Source organism: Misgurnus anguillicaudatus, chromosome 24, assembly GCF_027580225.2.
Source record: "Misgurnus anguillicaudatus chromosome 24, ASM2758022v2, whole genome shotgun sequence".
In the NCBI taxonomy this organism is placed as follows: domain Eukaryota; kingdom Metazoa; phylum Chordata; class Actinopteri; order Cypriniformes; family Cobitidae; genus Misgurnus; species Misgurnus anguillicaudatus.
In genome coordinates this window covers 32431920-32458499 of record NC_073360.2, presented here as the reverse complement: position 1 = coordinate 32458499, position 26580 = coordinate 32431920, and the positions used below count along the sequence as shown (strand labels likewise).

The 26580-nt window shown below is 36.1% G+C and overlaps 1 protein-coding gene across 1 annotated transcript in view; it reads right to left on the bottom strand.

Moving 5' to 3' along the window:
- Positions 1-6144: 6144 nt before the first annotated feature.
- The window catches only part of LOC129438926 (sialoadhesin-like), a 38270-nt gene continuing 17834 nt past the window's right edge, over positions 6145-26580 (bottom strand). The window contains exons 5-10 of the mRNA XM_073863370.1: positions 10356-10652; positions 10233-10271; positions 10005-10137; positions 9830-9871; positions 8894-8941; positions 6145-6565 (exon numbers count right to left, since the gene is read on the bottom strand). Coding sequence (XP_073719471.1) covers positions 6439-6565; positions 8894-8941; positions 9830-9871; positions 10005-10137; positions 10233-10271; positions 10356-10652 — 686 coding nt within the window. The 3' untranslated portion in view covers positions 6145-6438. The remainder of the gene's footprint in view (positions 6566-8893; positions 8942-9829; positions 9872-10004; positions 10138-10232; positions 10272-10355; positions 10653-26580) is intronic.

Below are 26580 nucleotides of genomic sequence, written 5' to 3'. Positions count from 1 at the left end.
AATAATAAATAACATACAAAAAAATTCTCAAGTAAGACATAGTAATTTCCCATTTTACAATTTTTGCCCATCTTCTCTTGGCTTTAGTTGCGCTAGAAGCTATACTAGAGACCCTGCTAAAACTTAAAATGACAAAATATTTACTTCCTTTTTGATTTCAAATCTACTCTAGAGGGCGGCATACTCAGAGAAAAGATACAAAAGCTGTCACTGAGCCTGTACCCTTTTAAAAAGTATGCCTAAGTCAAGTCAATTTATTTATGGAGCACAACATTAACACAACCATTGTTGATCCATTGTGCTTTACAATAAAATATTACCTAAAAGGGAAAGAGACAAAATATAAAATAAAATATAAATATGTATAAAAAAACACATCAAACTCTATATAAAGGGCACACTAGTACCTCAAAGGTACATGACAGCTACTTTACTTCCGACTCAGGTGCAGGATGTTTGCAAAAAGTAATATGCTAAGCATTAGTATTTGCCATTTCTGAAATAAAGACAGTATATTATAAAGATATTTGATTAAAAAAATCATCCCCAAACTAAATATTTGTTATCTCTGTACAGCCCAAGGACATCCTGTTAAAGATTTCTCAGGACTTCGAAATGTGTCGTCTACTAGTAAAAAAAAGATTTGCTGTCACCCAGGAGACAACAATATGTATGCATACATGCTAAATCTCCTGTCAAAATAAGATACAAATATAACCTTGTTCCTTTTTTTATTTGCACGTCCTCTGATTGGTCCCTGCACAATCAAATCGATGGAAAGTCAGCCTTCAAACACTGCTAAATAAAAGAAGTGAGAAAACATCAAACTTTAGGGGAAGTGAAGAACATTTATATCTCAGAATGCTTACTTTGATTCTTCATGGAAAATAACACGCTTATCTTGATGTTTTAGCTTTAAGTTGAACCCACATTGTTTCCAAAGTCAGCTGTTTCTTCTGTTGTAAAATCAGCAAAAATGGCTTTCAAAAACTTGCAAAGACACATTTGTATGTGTGACATTGTTAAAAGGGCATAAACTCGTGCTGAGATTAACTGATATCTTTACATGTTGTCATTTTTGCCTAAAATCAAAGTTCAAAACACAAAGAGATTTCATGTTTAATCAATTTTATGATTTATTTATATTTAATTCTCAGGTAAAATAGCATTAGAAGTGTTTTTATATTTACAATGATACATAATTTGTAAAGGGATAGTTCACCCAAAAGTGAAAACTCTGTCATGACTCACTTAATCTCATGTTGTTCTTAACCTGTATGAGTTTCTTTATTCTGTTGAACACAAAATAAGATATTTTATTAAATGACGATAACCACACACTTAACTGTAGGACAAGCAAATACCGAGGAAGTCAATGGGTACCATGCTCACCATCATTTATCAAAATATCCTCTGCTGTGAATAAAGAAACTTATACAGGTGTTAGTAAATGATGACAAGATTTTCATTTTTGAATGAACTATCCCTTTAAGCGAAAAGTTATTTGCTTATACAAATTGCTCAGTAGGGCTGAAAAGCCAAAGAGAGATCCGACAAATCAGACAAATGTACAGTAAGTGTAATATGCATATGCTATTATTTCCATGACATATCCATGATAAAGTTGTATTTTTTAATATTGACTAAAATATATGTTTGACTTTTGTATGTTTCTGTTTTTAGCACTGTATTAGAGTAAGCACACTTTGGAGGTGATGTGGAGCATTTTCATAAGACGTTTCCATAAATGTTGGGATCTTCCATGTTGGCGTAATAATCTTCATAATCCTCAATCTTAAAGTACAAATTCAGAGACACAGAGGTAAAATCAGTAAATAACATTTCAGACACTATTTGAGGTCAAAAACTGTGTGTAAATTCACAAAAATGGTATAAAGTAATGATAAAGATTATATACTTACAGTGCAGGATTGTGTCTGACTAAACAGACAATAAACAATTCAAAAGAAAGTTAATGAATCATTTAATTAATTAAATTTAAGGTAAATTTATTTAAACGTTACGTTTTATGAATAATTGAAGATGGGCCATTGAATTATAAGAAAATAATGCACACCCAAGGTGGCAATGTGGCACGACGCAAAGCGGAGTACCTTTACACCGCGGATGTGCATTATTTTCAAATAATTAACACAAACATTGCTCTGGTGACTATTTTTAAGACATTTTAAAGGTTGTGTGCGTTTTACAGAAAAATAATCAACACCCATGGAACATTTCTCAACCAATCAGAATAAAGCATTCAACAGGCCCATGGTATAAATCTGATTAGCATACAGTTTAAATATGTTTATATGTTAAATCACAAAGAAACACATATTCAACTTTCACTTAATAAAGGTGCTTAAACTGTCCTTATAGCGATGCCATAGAAGAACCATTACTGTTCCCAAAAATAACCATTCAGGCTAAGTAAAAAGCATTTCTTATACCTTAATGACTATGATGAAAATTTTCATTACTTCAAAACTCCCAACATGTAATACTTATTTTAAGCTGTGGTGGCCTCAAAATATTACTACAGTTTATTACAATGGCGTCCGGCAGGAATTAAAAATATGTGTGTGGCATGTCGTGTGTGGCTCGTCATGTCAAAATATGTGTTCAGTGCATCATGTGAACCTATGTGCAGCATGTGTCTTGTCAAAATACGTGTCTGCTGCACATTCACAAAATACTCACAAAACACTCACTTTAAGATTAAGCGAGTACCTGACAAATGTGTTTTAACCTCTTCGAAGCATCTGCTAACACGGTCTCACACCCATGGCGTCAATATTTGACGACACTTGACCATGCGTCAATATGTTGACGCGGAGGGTATACCTTTCGCGTCATTTTTTGACGAACTGGGGACTTCAATACTATTGGGTACGCGAAATTAAACAGTTGTCGCCTGGCATTGGGGTTAGGGAAAGGTTTGGGTAGGGATGTCATTATGTAAATCTAACCCTAAACCGACGCGAAAATGGTAGAAAATGGTAAGAAAATAGGAAAGACAATGCAACGGACTTAGTGGTGTTGAAGTCCCCAGTTAGTCAAAAAATGACGCGAAAGGTATACCCTCCGCGTCAACATATTGACGCATGGTCAAGTGTCGTCAAATATTGACGCCATGGGGTGAGACTGGGTTGCATCTGCAGCAGGCACATATTTCGAGGAGCCACACACATGATGGGATAAGTACATGTTTTAATGAGCTTCGCATTTGTGCGCCCTCACAAAAGAAGTCACTGGTCGCCACTGGTTTACTATGATAAATACGATGGCATTTGCTATAGTTTTTCATGTGAGTTACAAGGGCTGAACAGAAGATGTTGATATTCTTGTATTTTTATGCACCATGATCTCACAGAAAGTCATATTATAGTCACGCAAAACGTGATTAACTCATTTGTGTCCATGGCATGAAATTCAGCTTTTTTTCCCAGCACAAATATCTTTTCATGTCACTTTATGTATTGTTTTCTCGTTTTTTTACCCCTATTTTAAAATGATTGTGCTTAGGGGTTAGATTTGGGGTTTGGATTTACTTTTATGTATTGGTTTCTATGTGTTTTCCTTCCGCTTTCTTGCCTGGAGTTGGGGTTAGAGTTGGGGTTTGGGTTAGGATGTCTAAAAATGTAACCAATAGTGATTCCAAGCGACAATGATGAGAAAATAGGAAAAAACTATGAGAAATCAATACATAAAATGACACGAAAAAGAAAGTTGTGCCACGGACACAAAAACACTATTTATAGAAATTCAGTGACACGAAAAATACATTAGTGCTCAAGACAAGAAAAAAAACTGAATTTCATGCCATGGACACAAATAAATAAATTACACTCTGTGTGACTATAGGGCTTATTCGATCTACGTCATCAATGTTCGCGGCGGCCATATTGTTGACATAAAACTGTCAGTCTGTCAATTGACAAGCGAGGCAGCGTGGGTATTATGCATGGTATTATCGGTGTAATTTTTTTAAAACCGCGCGATGGTGTGTGTGGTGTAATACACGGGTGTTCTAACAACAGCAAAAAGACCCCGGAATTACTTTTTATGCGATACCTACTGTCAGAAAACATGAAACGAGAGGAGTTGAACCAGCGAAGGAGAGACTCCCAACAGCAAAGTCTGTCCCCATCATTTTGCCACAGGTAACGTTAGGGATATATGCTCACAGCAAAGTCTGTCCCCATAATTTGATCACATATGGTTAGCTGTAAGCAGTGGCTGAAACTGCTCTTTCAAATAAGCTGCCATAAATTGAGACATTTAAATGAGTATTAATAACTATATGATCATAATAATAGGTCTGGCATTGATACTAGGTAGGGAATTAAGGGCCGTTCACATAGTTTTGAAAATCGTTTTATATTAAACAGAATAGCAGAGCTCACACCAAAACTATAACGATACAGATACAATGAACGACATCATTGGGATCACTTTCTGAGCGATTTTCCCACCTGATGAAGGATAAACCATTGATAGCATTAAAATCTATTTGAACTTCAAGTGCACGGACACTTAAAATGACAGTGAAGCTCATTGCTGAGCTCTATAACATTAGATTACCTCCAGTTGCTGTGAAAATTGACTACGTAATGCTTTTTAATCTACTACATTAACTAACTGTTATGCCAAAAGGTAAGAGATTACACAAACTATTAGATTCACTGTTTAGAGTTACTCGAAACGCAGCGTGTTGAGGACATCTGCAAAAGTTTTTATTACAAGCAATATTAAAGGCAAGTGATTTGCGCGAGTGCCGTGAGCGAATTAGCATAAACGTATTGTTTGGTGATGTGGACGATAATATAGTTATCGTTATCGTTATAATGTGAACGGCGCTTCAGTGCTTGTATGATGAATGCGGATACTGTATGAACGATATAGTTATAAATATCCGGATAAGTTACGGACAATAAGGACGGATCTTTATTGGGTCTATTTGATATTGTTCCACAATAATCAAGCTCATCTTCTCTTAATACAGACGAGATTGAGCCATTAGACTACTGCTCCCCTCGACTCAAATCTATGTGCGGCTAGGGGCAGGACACATGGCAGGACAGATGTCATGTCAACAAGATGGCCACGGCTAGCGACTTCCGGTGTTTGCGAATAAGCCCTATAACACAACTTTCCATGAGATCAGTCTATTTTAATGGCATGCAGGACAAGACCAGATACCACCCCTACTGTCTGTGTGCATTTAAAACTATCATTTTGAAGAATTGTTTACCCTGTTTACCTCACTGTAGTGTTAATAGAAAGGGTTTTGATTGCAACCTGTTAACGTTATCATGTATTGTTATGTAAACAAAATTGTGGTTTATTAAAACTATGACATCTGTGCTATTATTAATTTCACATTTATATAGTCAATTCCAGTATTAACCTATTAAGTCAAGTCACACGTGTATTTTTAGTCTGATTACCCTTTAATACTTTGAAATAATCTAAAGTAGAGCCCAACCAATTATTATTATTATTATTATTTTTTTTTGGAGGATGATATCGATATTAGGGATTTTAAAGGCCTGATAACAATATATCGGCCGATATTCTTTATGTGTATATTTTAGTACAGTACCAGTCAAACTTTTTAAAACACTTATTTTGTGTGCAAGGTTTAAGAAATAATCTCTGCATGGAAGAATGCAAGTACATACTGGGGGTGTGGCCTCAGTGGCCCTTCAGTAAGCTGTGTGCATACTACCGAGGAAAATGCAGGGTAAAAATTGAACTGAAATTGCATTAAATCATGTTGTTTTAAACAAAATTATTCTGCAAGATTTTTTTAAAATTACATTTAAGTTTCCTTTTATAGGCAACTCTGCATTTTTTATTTCAAATTCCCAGTTTATTCCAATTAATTCCAATTAAAAGTTTCCAGCCTGGAATTTCATAACCCTACTTTCCATACAGTAAATACATAAACAGAAAAAATGTCTAATTAATTGAATAGATAAAATAATCATTTTAATAATTAAGACATCACCACACTTCCATATATTGGACTGCAGAAATATATTAACTTCATCTGCTACTGACTGTACTGACACACTATGCTGAATTAGCAAATGTTATTGAGTGTCACGGCTGTTTTTCAAAAGGGAAATGCATTGTTTAATACCCTAACGGTAAGTTGCTAACTAGTTTGTGAAATATGTATCTTACTGTAAAGAGAGCGCTGGAGTGCTTCTATGTGACAGGCTTAAACTGTCTCTGCCCATGAAATCTGCAAACTGATAAATCGGTCGTGCTTTGATCTAAAAAAAACTTTTTCCAGTGCAAAGAACCGAAAGATTCTTCAGATGTTAAAGGTTCTTTATGGAACCACATTGTACAGACACAAATGGTTCTTCTAAGCCAATATGATGCACCTTTATTTGTAAGAGTGTAGACAGATACTTTAATCTACTATAATACTGCACAAAAATAATTTATAAAACAAATTACAGATTTTTTTAGAGATCGACTGGGTTTAAATGGACAATACCTCTTTGCTGATGGTATACGGGCCGGTGATGCATACAGATCATTTGAACTGTGAACAGATTAACACATTTATATCACAAGAAGTTTAATATTGTACGTTTTTATAAACAAACGTATGTATATTTACGTTATCCCTTTGCTTGATTCTTTTTTACTTACACAGATGCATTTAGATCAGCCGACAATGTAAATACCAAAAACCATGCTTTCAAAATAATTACTATAAGAAATCAGTCACAGATGCAGGATGTCACTCTCTGACATACACTCACAGAATTTAATGGTACAAAAGTTATCACTTGGCTGGTACCTTTGTGAAAAGTACACCTTTGTACCTAAAGAGTGCATATTCTCACTATATTATACTGTAAGTACTTTAAAGATACATATTGGTTTCAAATGCATACATATCTATACCCAGTGCTTTAAGTGGGCCGGAACGCCCCGGTACTCAGTACCGCCACTTCCAAAAATAGCTCTTGCGCGTACCACCACCTATCCGTGCGCCCAGAATGTGCTTTTAGCGTACCCGGAACGCTCATTTGCACATCTGTTTAAAAATCAGAGGTTTAATTTAATCCTTTGGCTGCGCTGCTGCTTTTCAGAGCGCCCTTAATGTACGATTCCTAATTCGTCCCACCGCGAGCAGAGACGACATTACCCATACACCCTTGCGTTTACAAGTTAAAAGCGCATGCGTCGGTCAGTCAGTGTCAACGTTCTCTGGACTGGAGAGGTGTTTGTGTGTGAAACGTGCAACCATAGCTGCTCGGTTAAAATGAAAATACAATGAACACTTAATATGCCCTCCTTGTTTTAGACTCTGAGTAGTAAAAGAACAAGGTCAGAATCAGAGGACTCGCTGGCTGACATCCCACCAAGCCAGAATGATATCGCTGCAGGTCAGACGCAAGCCTTATTCAATACCCTTTTGTATGTACGTGATAATCTCCGCTGTCGCGGCTGTCAGTTTGGTTTCCCTCGACGCAACTTTGGATTTCCTCAGGCGATGTGCAGAAAACATTCTTGAAATTGTAATATACATTGTTTAATTGCTAAACTACAAGTGAACGAAATTTCAATGAATTTGAACGACGTGCACAGTAGTTTTACCACCCGCAAAATGGGAAACAATATGGGACAAAATAAATGACTTTCGAGATTCAAATGGCCAGTATTTTGTTATTCTTGAACCCATAGACATGGTCTTGATGTCATTTTAAAGTTTTTCTTCAAACTCTTTCTATCTGAACAGCTAGTTTAGCATTTAACCATGCTGAAAATTTTACTGACATATTTAGCTTTTGCACATTTTATTTATGTTCAAAAGCTCTTTCTACAGTAGCTCTTTCTAGTGGTATTTTTTCAAAATCCTTTTGCACATTTTATTTATGTTCAGTAGCTATTTCTAGCTCAAGCAAATCCACAAACTTATAAAAGGATTTATTATTTTTTACAAGGTCGTCTGTTGATTGCTGAATATAAAACCCCTTCAATATCCGAGTCGAGTCAGCAAAAAAAAAAAAAAAAAAAAAATAGGGTACCGGCGCCTCTTTTGGGCCACTTAAAGCACTGTCTATACCTTAATTGTACTGCATATAAAGCCAGAATTTAAGCTTTGTTTTTTGAACAGGCCTACTAAAGGGTAAACTGTGCCACATGGTGATCAACAGTAAAAAATGACACATTTTATCTCTTTGCAAAAGGAAAGACCACAAAGAATCAAAAACCCCACTGCTACTATTAGTAAGGGGTGCCTTCTTATAGGTGTTTGTGAGGAAGCAGGCGCATCCTTTCCGCACACATCCACTATTTTTTAGCTTGGTTGTTTATGTCTGAGATTTCCTTGCGGTCCTTGTGCGCACACTTACACATCAGTAAGTGGTCCAGACATCTCCAAGCACGGCAGCGTGGGTATTGTCGTTCCCCATAGCGCTTAGCAGTGCAGCATCGGGTAAAGCTTTTGATAGAGAATGGAGGGGCTACTTGAGTGCAACCCTGCTCCCCGAAAAAGAGGAACGAGATGCCGCGCTGTCTTGCCGTTCAGTAGATGTCTCAGGACTGGTCTTCAAACAAAATATCTGATGAGACAGCTGGTGCTCATCTATTTTATAGCCTCGCATCGGGTGCGCTGTGATGTCGTAATCAACCGAGGCTATATACCTCCAGGTCAATTCCATTGACGTGTTTGCACACTATATTCAGCTGGTCAACAATAAAGACGTTTCCCATAGCGCTTAGCAGCGCAGCAACTTGTTCCGCTTTTTCAGGGAACAAGGTTACACTCAAGTAACCCCTCCGATTCTGCAAGATTTAAAAAAAACTACATTTAAGTTCCCTGTTATACTGTAGGCAACTGGGTTTAAATGCACAATACCTCTTTGGTGATGGTATATTGGCCGCTGCTGCATACAGATCATTTGACCTGTGAACATTAACACATACATTAATATCATAAGAAGAAAGGTTAAGTTTTTTATAAACAGACTTATGTATATTTACTTTATCCATAAGCTAGTTTTTTTACACTTATACAGATGCATTTAGATCAGCAGATAATGTAAATACAAAAAAAAACATAGGGTTTCAAAGAAATTACTATAAGAAATCATTCACAGATGCAGGATGACCCCTTGTATGTCACTCTCTGACGTACACTCACATAATTTAATGGTACAAAAGCTGTCACTGGGCTGGTACCCTTGTGAAAAGTACACCTTTGTACCTAAAGAGTGCATATACTCAGCATATTATACTGTACATATTGGTATCAAATGTATACATATCTATACCTAAATTGTACTGCATATATTGACCTTTCACTTACAATTATTTCAGAAAGTTTTGGGCAGAAGCAGAAAGACAGAAGAGGGTGACATACAAGGAGTCATCCAACATCTATTTATGAGCATATGTACTGCACACATTTACATTATTTTTAGAACAGCTGGTTTTTAAGCAAGCCACAAATGTCAGTTCATTTATGGTGCTACTGTTTTAGGTGATGGTTGCTAATGCCTAGAGCGGTTTAGGCATGTTCTCAAATAGCTTTAATTCACACATACGTTATAAACATAGCTAACCACAGCAGAAGTGAAGCTGCCTCGCTCAAACAAATAAGACATGTTCAGTCATTAGCACACTATAATGTGATTATATTGTCATACTTATATTTTCATAATTGTTTTTAAAAGTGATCATCATACAGCACATAAAATGCATTTATTAAAAAATATGTTACATTTAAATTTAAACACAAGTTGGTTAACATCTACATATATTTATACATTACATTAAAAAATGCATATTGTACCTTTGTTTAGACTGTGATTCTTGTGGATTAGCAGGTGAAGACCTAGAAATAATATTGACAGTGTTATATGACCGTATTAGAAGCTATACATGCTCAACAAAACTACACAATGTCAAAATATGAATACTTAATTCAGACTTTTCCAAAGTTTAACCCTGATATAATACACATGTACCTGTTACAGTTCTTGTATATGATGACTCCAGCAAATATGCAAATGAGAAGAAAGGCAAAAGAGGGGGCTAGAATGTAAAACCCAATTGTCTTCATGTCAAAGGTCCTCAACTCGGGTTCATTCTGGGAAACAGCTAAAGGAAGTGAAAGAAGGAAGTAATTTATGCGTCATCATCATGGATATATCATGTAAAGAGAAACAGGACAAATGTGAAACACACAAACATACATATGTTATCTTGGACTGGAGGCACTGGTTTTGGAGACTCTGTAAAAGAAATGTAAAAAATCTATAAGTAAAAAGACACAGAGGAATCGCAGACATTGTGTATAATATCTTGAAATCACTCACGTTGTACATGTAAGTCGACAGATGCTGTGATTTTCTGTCCAGAAATATTTGTAGCGCAGATTAATTTCTTCCCATCGTCTGTCTTTGCCCCCAAAAAGGTTATGGTGGAAAAGGTGGCCCATTCAAACCCTGTAAGTTGTTTCTTTCCATCTTTGACCGGCATATTCTCATAGTTCCAGGAGAGGATCAGAGGATTCATCTGGCAGGAATGGTGGACGGTACAAGTGAAGTTCATATCAACACCCTCTATGATATCTGCTGCCAGTTTAGGCTCAATGATTATACTAGAATGGACACCTGAATTTAAAATTGAAATTATAAGCAGTTGGCACAAACATCAAACATGATTTTAAAGATACATTGGAATGAATTTAACTTTTACTTTCCTTCCTTTTATAGTTAAAAGTTCAATGTCTTTACATTTTTTGTGTAACTGACTGTAACACAGATATAAAACAGAGGCAGATGTATGCTTTTGAAAGCATATGCATTTTTTTCTTACATTTTGCACTTTGTGATTTTGTAGCTGTTGTTGTTCTGCCTCCATGATGTGTTACAGTACACTCAATATCTGAGTGTTCAGCCTTCACAACACCGGTGCGAGTCCGAGTGGTTTTCCATTGACCATTTTTGATATCGTCATCATCTATTTTATCAGATCCTTCAATACCCTTCAGAATGATGTTTGGTTTTCTGTATGGACAGGTGTGTAAGATGTAACACGCTACTGTAATGTTGTCACCGATCTTTAAACCTCCAGAAATATTAATGATGGGCTGCTGTGGATTTGCTTCAGTAGGGAAAAATGTTACAGTTAGGTTACCGATGATACAGCTGTAATGGCAATTTTAAAACCAAAAATATTACATTGAAAGAACATATGAAGTATTTACATACAGTCAACAATAATCGTAGAGGTGACATCATAAAACTTGTAGGTGCTCTTTCCAATACTATCTGGGTCAATCCATGCATATAATTTTTCTCCATTGTGGGACGGATCCACGCTTTTGATCAACAGACTACAATCCCGATCTGAGTATGTATGCCTATATGAATCAGTTATTCCTCTGAACTTGTCAATAACACTGTCTGGATCCCAGGGATCATAAACTATAGGGTAGCCTTTCGACACCCACTGATACCACACAACTCTACGTGGGTTAGTTGGTGGGTATAAAGTGTAAGAGTAAGAGCACGGTATAACCAGACAGGAACCTTTGAGGCCATGAATTTCTGATGGCAATTTCACTTCCCATCCCAAAGTCTCATACAGCAGAACACCTGTGAGAAAAACATTAGATCATATTAATGTATTGATGTCTGTCTGTTAAACCCGAAAATGTAACATTAAGTTCCTGTAGCTCAATCAGACGAGATTGACACTATCAGCAAGTTCATTGGATGGTTTTCAGGGAAGGAACTGTAGGGACTATAAAAGATATTTTATCATATACAAATAAACAAAGGAGCAGGGTCATGTAATCCAACCAATCAGCACAAAGACGTTTATATATATACATATACGTATGTGTCACGCCGGGAAACGGGAATCAGGACACATATGCAGGGTTCACATAAAAGGATAACATTTAATATAATTAACATAGAAAACAAACACGGGAATCAAACAACGGGCAGAATAAATAAACAGGAACAGACAGGATGGAGACAAATGGCGACAATGATCCGGCAAGTGAGTATAGCACAAAAAGGGGTATAAATACAGACAGACTAACAATGCACAGGTGTGATGAGGAAGGTAATTAATCAATGAATTGTCCAGGTGATGGTAATCGGAACAGACACAAAACATGACACGGATTTAACCGTGACAGTATGTGTGTATATATATATATATATATATATATATATATATATATATATATATATATATATATATATATATATATATATATATATATATATTTATTTATACAACAGTTCTTTCTGGTTTTCGAATCTGATTGGCTAAGAGCTATGCGATATTGTGCTGATATCGGCACTGTAACCGCTTCACCTTTCGTATCATTCCGCCACCTAGTGAGTGGAGGTCCTAAGCAGGCTCATCTCTGAATGGAAAAACACAGACGCGCTGTTTTTAAACACTCTCCGTGTGTCTCATTAGTTTACTAGCTCATAAATCAGTCTGTGAATCCCCAATCGGAAGTTATTATTCCGTCAAAGATTAGCGCTCTTGGATGTTACGTTAAAGTGAATGGGAGAAATGTCTTGTCACATCGTGTGGACGATTAACACTTGGAAAGAGTAATATAAACACTCGTTTTTTTTCTGGAGCTATATTTCTTATCAGAACGCGAAAACACTGTGGAACTGCAGGTAAGCACCGCAGCTTTTAAATGTGGACATTGATAATTTACTTTATCGTGACGTGACTATTAAAACATGTTATGAGATATCGCCACTGGTATAACGTTATTTATATAGAGTGATGATATAGAGCTATATCATACTCCTACTCGAGCGATATTGCTTAAATATATATATATATATATATATATATATATATATATATATATATATATATATATATATATATATATATATCCTTGTGAATGTTAAATTTTTGCTTTCATTTAGCATACTGCATATCATATACGTTATGAACATATGTGTAAGGTTTAAGGTTGCAATTATTATATATTTGATTCTTTTATTTTTCAACAAACAGAGATGGACAGTACAAGAATGAATTTGTTCACGTAACATTATGAAACAATAACTTTTGGTATAATGGGTAAAGCAAAGCAAAACTTAAAGGAATAGTCTACCCTTTTGCCATATTAAACTATGTTATTACCTCAACTTAGACGAATTAATACATACCTATCTTTTTCCAATGCGTGCACCGTACAGCGCGTTGTGAATGTGTTAGCATTTAGCCTAGCCCCATTTATTCCTATGGTACCAAAAAAAGAGTTTTATTTTGTGGCACCATACTTACTGGTATTACTCCTCATGTAACAGTCTTTAAATAGGGAAAATACGGAAGTGTCTGGTGGCTTCCCTGTTTGGTACCATAGGAATGAATGGGTCTAGGCTAAATGCTAACACATTCACGACGCGCTGTACAGTGCACGCATTAAAAAAAGATATATATGTATAAATTTGTCTAAGTTGAGGTAATAACATAGTTTAATATGGCAAAAGGGTAGACTATTCCTTTAAATGTTTACTTTGAAAAGATTACTCGGTAGCTTAACCTGAAACAAGTTTATTACTCAGTTAATAGTGGATTAGTTATATTAATACATGTAAATAAAGTGTCCTTTGACAGAATCTCTTGCTCTATAAATTGCATGAATAGAATTAAAGTGACACGGTACCTTGAAACAGAAGATATATCAGTCCTTTCATCTCTGGATCACAATGCTTCCTCTTATATTGAAAAATATCACTTATAACCTGCAAACAAGCTCAAATGTTAAAAACATCTCAGAACTATGTAACAGTGCACATCTCATGCCAGTTTACCACCTAAAGTGTTTTTCACAATTGTACACATTATGGGTTTATTGGATGTAGCCCTTTAGAAAACAAGAAGTGAAAGGGGACGAAATTAGTTTCTTTAATACACTAATATTCGCTTCCACACTGTAAAAAATAATTCAGTGGCTTTGTAAATATCACAAAAATAAATTATTAAAATAACTTAATAAAATCTCTTTATGTCACTAAGTTGATTTTTTGAGTTAGACAAACCAAAATTAATGACTAAAAAATAAACATATATTTGTGTGTAAAATGTACAGATATTATTTAGTTGTATACATCAAATAAAATAAGTATTTAACTAACAGATTATTTCTTATAGATATTCTTAATATTTGTTGTAAATTTGAATCAATATATTTGAGAATGTCACACTTATATATTTCAGCTTTCAAAACTATTATAATTGCTCATTTCAAGTTAACATAGGTATTTAACATCAACAAAAAAAAAATAGTAAATTTCATGCATAACTTTAACTATGATTTACTGAATATTTTTGGTGAAACATTATTACATTGTATTATTTGAGTAAATGTAGGCAAAAAAATTCATTAAATCAGATGTAAATTTAAAAATCACAAAGCCAACGGTTTTTTAATCAGCAGCAGAAGAAACAGCGCCTCTTGCAGGAAGATAAACAACCTCAAAACTCCTCAAAAATCATGGTAAGTGTTGAGTTTATTAATATTTACACTTGTTTTTAATGAAATATTTGATGTGTCCTTGCGTAAACAACTTGTTGGTGTATTTATCTGAATACTTTAGGAGCCATAGGCCTACTGTAAACTGGGTACAATAACAGCTTTCTGTGCACATACTGGTAGATTAATCATTAATATTTTTATTTTACGTATTTATTCAGGTCACCAAAGTATTAATACAGCTGTGCCACTTGAAATGTGTGTAAAATAATAATTTCTGATCGTTTTATTACTGCATAAAGTGGTTGTGTAGACAAACACGTGTAAATCTGTACTGGCTGATAGTCAGGCGATCCGAAATCCGGTCCTCAGTTTCGCTCCACCCGGATTTATTAGACCTTTCACGTGGAAGCGGAACACAACAGAGCTTAACAGAGCTCACACGCTTATATACATTTATATTAATTATCTCTCGACTCCATATGCCTATGCTTTATTTTCCTTTTTTGTGTGAAGGGTCTCGCACACCGGTGGAGATGCGTTGCGTCTCGTGTAGGACAACTCGCAGTTTCTGATACCACACCGGACGGTCGCATTAAATAGCGCGAGTTTAGTCAGACAAAGTTTACTTCCAGATATAAAATATGCATTCGTAGCCTTTGTTAATCGTTACAGATTTGAGACAAATATGTTATTGTAATGTTAAACTAAGTGGCGCTCTGTGGCAGCGTCCAGAGTCACAGCGGACAGCCGTTTAAATAAAGTTATCTTTGTTGCAGGTACAAGTGCTGGTGGTCTACCTGTCCGGGTTCAAGAGGTGTGGATTCTGCATGCTGTGAATTTGAGAGACCTCTCAGAGTTTATTTAGCTGATTGTTTTTGTAACATGTACAATGTTTGCCATTTTCAATAAAACAACGTATACAAATTGCTTTGTTTATCATTGATAATTGATGGTTCAGTATGAAATAAATGTATAACATTAAGTAAATAAAAATAATTTATTTTAGTTAAATAATATTCAAAAAAAAATTCAGCTACATCTAAGTTACATTTTTAATGATATCAACTTAATTTATTAGTAGACTTTACTGTGATTTTTTATTGATTTGCTTTTATATTTTTGATTCCATCTACTCAATTTAATTTGTGATAGGAAATTAATGTAATTAATGAAATCTAATCGATTTCATAGCTTTCAAATGTACTAAATTTTTTTAAGTGTAAAAATGCTTCACCAAAAATATTGAGTAGGTAATAGTAATAGTTTTTACAGTGCATGTTTCAAGCTTACCTTCTCAGCCTCCTGCTTAAACAATTGGACTGGATGAGAACCAACTGAAAACAATAAGAGTAAAAATCCTTCTCTTGTTCAGCAGAAGAAAGAATGATGAGTTTTCAATAGTAGTGCTCTGATGTCAACGCCCACCAAGATCTAAAGGGATTTCCCTTTCTTGGTTTTGTGGTTTAAAAAGTACAAGTTCAACTGATTGAAAACAAAATATGGCTGTAAATTGAGGTTGTGGTAATAGAAATGTCATTTTGGATGTATTTACAACAAAAACGTGTATGCAAGTTTAAATGTTTCAAATGAGGAAAAACTGCATGCAAAAAGCAAGTCAAGAACAGGTTAACAGTTCTCGTATCACCACAAGTGTTTCTGCCAGACACATGCACAGAACTGAAGAAAGCAGTGTAAAGGATAGACTATCTTTTGTGCCCAATGCTGTTTAATTGCAGGTGATCTTAAGTTATTTTTTACTATGGTACAGTATTGTGGAGTTTTAAGTATATGTAGCTACAACCGAGGTATACAGAAGAACATCTCTGAACGCACAACACGTCCAACCTTGAGGCGGATGGGCTACAGCAGCAGAAGACCACATTGGGTGTCACTCCTGACAGCAAAGAATATGAAAATGAAGCTACAATTCGCACAAGCTCACCAATATTGGACAATAGAAGATTGGAAAAATGTTGCCTGGTCTGATGAGTCTTGATTTCTGCTGCGACATTCGGATGGTAGAGTCATAATTTGCCATCAACAACATGAAAGCATTGATCCATCCTGCCTTGTATCAATGGTTCAAGCTGTTGGTGTTGGTGTAATGGTGTGGGGGATTTTTTCCTGGCAAACTTTGGGCCCATTAGTACCAATTGAGCATCGTGTCAGCGCCACAGCCTTCCTGAGCATTGTTTCTGACCATGTTCATCCCTTTATGACCACGGTGTACACATCTTCTGATGGCTACTTCCATCAGGATAAATCATCTCAGACTGGCTTCTTGAACATGACAATGAGTTCACTGTACTCAAATGGCCCCCACAGTCACCAGATCTCAACACAATAGAGCACCTTTGGGATGTGGTGGAACCGGAGACTTTAAACTTTTTAACCATAGAAAAGAAAGGTATACCAAGGCCTGCAATTAATATAATGTAATAATGTATAATGTAAGTTTTATCATTTTTCAGTTGTTTAAGGTAATTATATAGTTTAAATACTTGTTTTTAAACATTTTTACTGACAGAACGTTATTATTGCATCTCTCTGGATCACAGTTTGTGCTCTTATATACAGTACAAAACTACAAGCAGGTTTAAATTCTAATAACGTTTCAAAATAAAATGTTATGTGCAGCACTATACACAGGTCAGCCATAACATCACGACCACCTGCCCAACATTGTGTAGGTCCTCCCCTTGCCACCAAAACAGCCCCGACCCATTAAGGCATGGACTCCACTAGACCCCTCCAACCAGAACCAGCATTCACTTTATCAGCAATTTCAGCTACAGTAACTGGTCTGTTTGATCAGACCACACGGGCCAGCCTTCGTTCCCCATGTGCATCAATGACCCTGTCACCGGTTCACCACTTTTTCTTCCTTGGATCACTTAGCCATCACAATTTGGCCCTTGTCAAAGTAGCATAGATCCTTACATTCTTCCTGCTTCTAACACATCATCTTTGAGGATAACTTTGAGCAGGAAAAATGGGCAAGCGTAAGGATCTGTGTGACTTTGACAAGGGCCCAATTGTGATGGCTAGACGAATGGGTCAGAGCATCTCCAAAACTACCTATCAAAAGTGATGAACCGGCGACAGGGCCAAGGCTCATTTAGCGAAGGCTCACCCGTGTGGTTCGATGCAACAGACGAGTTACTGTAGCTGAAATTGCTGAAAAAGTGAATGCAAGTTCTGATATTCTGGTTCTGCCTCAATGGATCAGGGCTGTTTTGGTGGCAAAAGGGGGACCTACAATATTACTGTAGGCAGGTGGTCATTATGGCTTTTTGCAATCTTCCCTTGTGTTTAGCTGTGTTATCAAAAACTCTACTGTAAACAAAAACCTTTATTAATATTTTATTTAATATCCTCTAGAGGGCAGCACACTCTCAGAAAAAGCGGGAAGTGTTACACAATTAGTTAAAAAAAGGAAAACACCATAGTTTTTCAATATTTTACTATGTTTTTACCTCAACTTAGACAAATTAATGCATACAGTACCTATCTTTTTTCAATGCATGCACATTTAATCTTTGTACAGCGCCTCATGAATGTGTTAGGATTTAGCCAAGCCACATTCATTTCTTAGGATCCAAACAAACGATTTATTTTGTGCCATCATACTTACTCGTGTAACTACTCATTTAACAGTCTTTAAATAGAAAAAACATGAAAGTGTTTGGTGGCTTCTAAATGTATCCCTGTTTGGATCCTAAGGAGTGAATGGCTACATGCTAACACATTCACAATGCCCTTTCCAAAGATTATGCATTTTGAAATAATGACAGTATATTATAAAAATACTTTGATTAAAGAAAAAAAAAACAAAGAGAAAAAAAATGTCATCGCCAAACAAAATATTTGGCATCTCCTTACAGTTCTGGACATCCTCTTAAAAATTCCTCAGGACTTCTGCACGCCCACGAGACAATATATAAAGGCATAAGTTTCTCTTAAAATAATATAAAAATGTAACAAATGTATTACTTTTTTGTTTTCTTGTCCTCTGATTTATTTTTTTCTCATGTAAAACAGCATTAGAATTATTTTTATATTTACTGTACAATGATACATAATTTGTAAACTTAAATGGTTAGTCTGTCATCATTTTCTCACCCTCATGCTTCTAAACCTGTATGAGTTTTGTATTGTTAAACACAACAGAAAAAATTTTGATAAACAACCACACACTTTACGGCCATAGTAGGAAAAACAAGGAAGTCAACGGGTACCATTCTTACAATCATTTATCAAATTACTGTATCTTCAACAGAATAAAGAAACTCATACAGGTTTGAAACAACATGAGAGTGAGTAAATGATGACAAAATGTTAGTTGTTGGGTGAATTATCCCTGTAAGTGAAAAGTTGTTTGCTTAGCCAACTTGCAAAAGCCAAAGAGAGATCCAGATTTCAAACAAATCAGACAAAGTTACAGTAAGTAGGCTATAATATAAAAGCAAGTGAATTAAAATATTGATGCTATTTTTCCATGACACATACATGACAAAGTTGTATTTTTTAATATTGTCTAAAATATATGTTTAACTGTTGTCTTTTTCTGTTTTAAACACTGTATTAAGCACATTTTTAGGTTAGGTGGAGCATTTTCATCAGGCGTTTCCATAAATCTTGAGATCTTCCATGTTGGTTAAATAATCTTCATAATCCTCAATCTTAAAGTAAATTCAGAGACACAGAGGTAAAATCAGTCAATAACATTTCAAACACTATTTGAGGTCCGAAACTGTGTGTTAATTCACTAAAATGGTGTAAAGTCATTTTAATGATAGATTATATACTTACAGTGCAGGATTTTCTCTGACTAAATTGCACAGGAGACAATAGACAATTAAAAAAGAAGTTAATTTAATTAATTTTAAAGTTAATTTATTTAAATATGTTAAATCTGATTAGTATAAACTTTGAACATTTGTATCTGCCAAATGGCAAAGAAACATATTCAACTTTTCAGTAAACATACTTTAGTATAATCATGAATATCTAACTGGCCCTTAATAAAGGTACTTAAAAAAATTGCCTTTTACTAAAATCTAAACTCTTAGAAAGAATTTATACATCTTTGTGCGTTAAGCTTTTAACACATAATTTGTAATTTTAACACATTATGTGTCATTTTGTGTTGATTTTGTGTTAAAATAGATATAACACAATATGAGTTGTGTGGGTGGATTCTGGGACAACGCATTTAGTGTGTTGTCCCAGAATCAACACAAATGTGTTCTCTTTACACTCTTTAGAGTTAACAAGGCACATGTTACGATACAACATTTAAATCATCAGTCCAGTTTATTATTTCATTTGGAGGTGAGGAAGTGGAGCATGCTAATGTTCAGTGCATCACATTAATTTATGAATAAAGTATCAAATTTGTCCCAAACCGATGCTGCTACAGTACGCATCCTCACGCTATTTAAGCGGGTATAGACCCCTTCACGGTTCACGTCACAGGCTGTTCCCACTGCGCATGTCGGGGTCAGAAAAGTCATTACAGCAGATTGAGTTGCGTATTATTCGGTATCGTCAAAAATGCCTACTTACGTCGTGGGCTGTGAAAATCGCACCAGGTCTTCCGTTAAGTTTTCGCGATTCATGCAGAATCTCAAAAACAAAAAAATACAACATCTGCGTCTGCAAGCAATTAACGTGCAGACTGGGACAATGCAAAGATCAAAGAGGCTTGTGTTTGTAGTGCTCACTTCATTTCAGGTAAGTCATAATGTTTCAGCACTGTTAGATTAAATTATAAAGCCTAAATGGTATGAACAGTTCGACCCCGTGCTGCGCGCGCACCCGATAGTCATTCAATGTTTACAAACCTTGAAGGGGTCTATACGGAAATCATTCACCTGTCCTAGTGGGTATACGGCATATACCTGCTTATCACATAGACTGATCAGATCCTTACGCTTGCCCATTTTGCCTGTTTCTAACACATCAACTTTGATGATAAGTGTAGGTGATGTGTTAGTATATAACATGAGAAGGCATCAGTCGGGCTTTAATCTAAAGCTCCTTTTTTCATTGCAAAGAAAAGAAAATTTATTCTGACGTTAAAGGACCTTTATGTAAACGCACAGTCAATGTTTTTTTCTTTTATGTCAATATGATGCACTCTTATATTAGACAAATACTTCAACCTACTATAATACTGTACAAAAACTATTTTATAAAACAAATGTACAGTTTACAGTTTTAGAGACTGACTGGGTTAAAATGCACAATACCTCTTTGCTGATGGTTTACGGGCTTTAGAGGAAGTTTTGACTGCCACAGCTGCATACAGATCATTTGAGCTGTGAACAACACATGCATTAATATCACAACAAGAAAGGTAAAGTGTGATATTGTATGTTTTTTTTAAATATATTTATGTATATTTACTTTATCCCTTGATTGATTCTTTAACACTTATACAGATGCATTTAGATCAGCAGACATATGGTTTTAAAGAAATTACTAAAAGAAATCAGACACAGATGCATGATGAACCCTTGTATCTCACCCTCTGGGGTAGGGGTTTTTAGGGCCCTGGAGAACAGACATTTGTGCTTTTGCTTTTTTCGGTTGTTTAAGAACATAATAAATGGCAAAAGTCTCAAAACACAGTTCAGGACAAACTGGGCTACAATATTATATGAGCAACATGTATGTACATGTTTGTATTTTTGCGAGAAAAATGTTTATGGGTGTTTTTTTAAAAAAGCTAAATGTTTAAGTCACTGATATAAGTACACAAAATTCTTTCTAAACATTGTAGGAATGTAACAGGAATGTAACTTTATCTGTATTAAAGTCAGGATAGGCAGGAATTATCTAAAAAACTTTTTTTACAAATTTGTTTAAACTGTCTTTATATACAAATACACGATTAAAATGTAAGTACTCTGAAAAAGAGAGTATAAAACTCGAGTGTCTGTAGACCTCTCACGACTGTTTTAAACTCAGTTAATTATTTCCATTCGGGACGAAACAAATGATTGGTGACATGATGTTACTACATGCACCGCGCTCCTTCCTCTCCGCTCGTCTGGTAAATGCTTCTCCCAGCAGAGCCGGTCAGCGTCGCACTTTCATGTGTTTTGGGGGCGTGGCTTTTGAAGAAACCCAGAAGGGAGGGGGTGGAGTGAATGGAAAAATGAGCTGTGTTTAAAACAGTGGTGAGAGGTCTACAGACACTCACACATTTTTATACTCTCTTTTTCAGAGTACTTAATTTTACTTATGTATTGGTATAAAGACAGTTTAAACAAATTTGTAAAAAAGTTTTTTTTAGATAATTCCTGCCTATCCTGCCTTTAAAACCATTATAAGGTTTACTTGGGAATTTATAAAAAAGTCAATAGAATGTAAACACACACAATCAAACAATATATTATATAATTTATTATTTTCTATTTAAGCTTTCAAACAGTCTCTCATGTGTGGTACTGGGTCCTTGACAGACCATTAACTTTTTCGCCGCCATTGACGAGATATCTCGTCAATCAAGAGAAAACGCTTCCCCGCCAATGACGAGTATTTCCGTCTTTCCGCAATACCGCTATTATTCACCAGGTGGCGCCCTTCCGCAACTTTTTAAACCCGGAAGTATTGCCCTATGGCAAGCAGCTGCATGTCCCTGTCTGTTTTAAAGATCGCTCTGAATGGGATCTCTATGAAAAGTCCATCACAAAATGGAATTATCTCTGCTTTTTGCTCAAAATGTGGTGTTTTTGCAGAAACCTACTCATATTCAAAAGCTGATTACAAAAGAACTACTGAAGGATGAAACTTTTTTTTCTTGTTTGAAAGCAGAGGGTCTGTTCTTTCATTTGGTATATTGTATGTTTATATATTTAAAGAAGAACATTTTCTGGAAGGCAATTAACTTTGGTGAAAATCATGAAAAATGCTGGCGCTGGCAACTTTTAAAAAAATACTGGCGGTGAAAGAGTTAAAATAAAAGGAATATGGTAAATGGACTGCATTTATATAGCGCTTTTAACAGACCTATGGCCATCCAAAGCCCTTTACAATTTGCCTCACATTCACCCATTCACTCCCACATTCATACACCGACGGCGGTGTCAGCCATACAAGGCGCCATCCAGCTTGTCGGGAGCAGCTGGGGTTAGGTGTCTTGCTCAAGGACACCTCGACATTTGGTCCGGTGGAGCCGGGGAATGAACCACCAACTGCCTATTGTTGTCTGGACTCTTATTTGTGGTTTTGTAATCAATACAGTAGAAACACAACAAAGGACGAGCTTGGGGGACTTATCAATGTTTGTTAACACAGCCGCCATTACTCCCTCATGTGTTGATTGTGAGAGCAGCACAAAGGAATGCCTGAACATGCGTGTCATCCTGCGCTTAATAATCTTGTTGTCCAGAGATATACACATAGACCCGAGTTAATAAGGATTAGAATGTGCTGTTTGCAATCGCATCTTTTATAAGAATACCAAAAAGTGCCTAAATTTTCATGACTCGTGTGCTTGTGCATGTGTGTGCCTATCGTGTGTTTGACGGAATGACTAAGAAAACACTAACGTCTGAAGATAACTTTTAGTGACACACATACACAAGTAAATAAGTATTTAGATGTCATGTTTGGTGCACTTGGATATGGTCATATAATTAGAATATCGTCAAAAAGTTTATTTATTTCACTAATTCCATTATTAAATTATATTCATTTATTACACAGAGAGACTGATATATTTCAATTGTGAAGAGGAAGATGTGTGTGCCAGACTCAACAATGCAGAAGAGCTAATGGCCACTATCAGAGCAACTGGGGCTCTCATAACACCTGAGCAGTGCCACAGACTGATCGACTCCATGCCATGCCCCATTGCTGCAGTAATTCAGGCAAAAGTATTGAGTGCTGTACATGCTCATACTTTTCATGTTCATACTTTTCAGTTTGACCAGATTTCTAAAAATCATTTTTTTTTGTATTGGTCTTAAGGCAGGGGTGGGCAACTCCTGGTCCTGAGGGCCAGTGTCCCTGCAGAGTTTAGCTCCAACCCTAATCAAACACAGCTGAAAAATCTAATTGAAGTCTTCAGGACTGTTTGGAAATGACATTCAGGTGTGTTCCATTAAGGTTGAAGCTAAACTGAGCAGGACTGTGGCCCTCGATGCCCATCCCTGCTTTAAGGTCTTGGTTTTACCTTAAACCAGTGGTTCCCAAACTTTTTCCACTGGGCCCTAATTTTGTACAGAAAAATATTTTTTAAGACCCTCTCAGATATATCCATTGCTTGCAAATTCCTTATAGGATGTATATTTACAAAAATGTAATTACTACAGTACTGCAACTTCAGTGTGTTATTTTACTAATAAAACTAAATAAGAAAAAAAGGAAGCATTAGATTACAATTCAGACTGACCTAACAAACTGAACTAACAAACACTTGCAAACACTGCGGTGAGTTGGTTATTGCCTGGATATATAATATGAATCACATAGCTCTCATTTTCATATTGCAGAAACAAACTTACTGTGAGATACAACGAGCATATAGACTGGACCAGGGATGGGCAACTTCGGTCCTGAAGGGCAGGTGTCCTGCAGAGTTTAGCTCCAACCATATAAACATACCTGAAGCAGCCAATTAAGGTATTATAGGCATACTAGAAATTTTTAGGCAGGTGTGCTGAGGCAAGTTTGAGCTAAACTCTGCAGGAAACCAGCACTCCAGGACAAAAGTTGCCCATCTCTGGACTAGACATACACTAAAGATAAGATTTTGATGACATTGATGAGATACAGAATATGATTTATGCATTTTCTGCATGATTTAAACCTCTGCATGGTGTCTTTATAGCCTATTATGTTTCTTCATGTATTTCACGATGAGTATGGAACAAAAGATTGCGTGTCACTGATTAAACCAAACCACCAATCACAGGTGTGAAGCCCAAAGTCTTTGCGATTGACTTGAAAATCGAGTAAATGTTATGCAGCTGTGAGAGCACAGAAAGTGTTGAGGGAGCGCTCATCCCACCACTTGAATGCGTGACTGCATTTGTGCGCGGTGAGCAGAGGTGCGCTTTCACGTGAAGTCTTTTTCGCCCTTGAACTAGCCTATATGCGCCCTCGTAATATTAATGCATGTGTTGTTTACAGCTCAAGTGATCTGTATGCAGCTGTGGCAGTCAAAACTTCCCCTAAAGACTGTATACCATCACCAAAGAGGTATTGTGCATTTAAACCCATGTCAGTCTCTAAAACTGTAAACTGGACATTTGTTTTATAAAATATTTTTTCTACAGTATGTGTTGTGGGGACATTCCATAGACATAATGGTTTTTATACTATACGAACTGTACATTCTATTCACTTCCCCTAACCTAAAGAAACATCATTTTCAAGAAACATCATGTGTGGAGCCGTTAAACATCACCAACTAAATAGATGTGTGGGTGTAAATTTCTAAAATGTGTTGCATATTTGAAGTTTTAAAATACAGAGAATTATACAAGTTCATGCTGACAACTTCACAGCTTTTGTGCAAGCAAGCAACCCACTTTAGGGAACTCTGCAGCATAAAGTTTTTAGATATCAAAACATATTTACAATTGTATTAGATAATTCATTACCTAACTCAGGGGTAGGCAGCATCAATCCTGAGTGCTGATGTCCTGCAGATTTTAGCTCCAATCCTGATAAAACCTCGCCTATCTGTAGTTTTCACGTGACCCTTTAGACCAGGGACTGCCCAACCCTACTCCTGGACATCTACCCTCCTGCATATTTTAGTTCCAATCCAGCTTCAACACACCTGACTCTAATATTTAGGTAGCCCTGAAATGCTTGATTGCCAGGTTCAGGTGTGTTTGATTGGGGTTGGATCTGAACTCTGCAGGACAGTAGGGCTGTTTCTCAACATGCGTTCTTCAGCGATTTTGCTTCCTTGTGTTCTCGCTCTACGTTATCATTAACTTTTTGGAATTCAATTCTCAAGAACACAAGTACAGAGTAGGCATGAAAATACCCGGATGTGTTCATCGAGGATGCATCGAGTGCAGACTTGCGCTCTGAAATCTGGGGAGGTCAGGTGACCAACAGGAAGATTGCACACATCTCAATTCTCACAAGTGCATTCTGTGTTCTCGCGACCTTCCGAGTTTGTTCTTCCAAGGTTGCCTGGAAAGGCAGTATTCACGAGAACGCAAGTCCGTTCTTTGCATTCTTGGAATTGAGAAACAGCTTAGGCATCCAGGAACAAGGTTGGTCACCACTGCTTTAGACCTTGATTAGCTATTTCAGGTGTGCTTGATTAGAGCTGGAGCTAAACTCTGCAGGACATTGCTTACCCCTTAACCTAAACTAACAATACTTGTATAGCGTCTGGTGAGCTAGGTTTACATATGTGGGAATTATATCTTAACTCTCTTGGGTTGCATGTAGCACCGCAAAATATTTATTTTCACTCCGCAAAGAGACTAATCTGCTGATTTTGGACATACAGAAATGAATTATACAACATTAAAATATAATGCTCCACCGGTTGACTCATTATTTGTAATAAGCTGAGATCACCACACCCATGTGCCATTGAAGTGAACGAGCAGTCAATGGACACACAATCTCTGATACATTCTCTCCACTCCTTGCTATGCTGAGCTGCACAGGTGCTGGTCATATAATAAGAATATCGTCAAAAAGTTGATTTATTTCACTAATTCCATTAAAAAGTAAAAACTTGTATATTGTTTTCATTCATTACACACAAACATATCTTTTCAAATGTTTATTTCTTTTAATTTTGATGATTATAACTGACAACAAAGGAAAATCCCAAATTCAGTATCTTAGAAAATTAGAATATTACTTAACCCTCTGGGGTCCGACCATTTTGGGACACTCTTAGAGGTTCTGACATGCTCTTACATTTGGTCTTTTTTCAGTTGCTTTAAAACATAATAATGGGAAGTGTCTCATACCACTGCGTTCAGCACAAACTGGGCTAAAATATTATATGAGCTACATGTATGTACATGTTTGTATTTTTGAGAGAAAAATGTTTATGCGTGGTTTTTAAA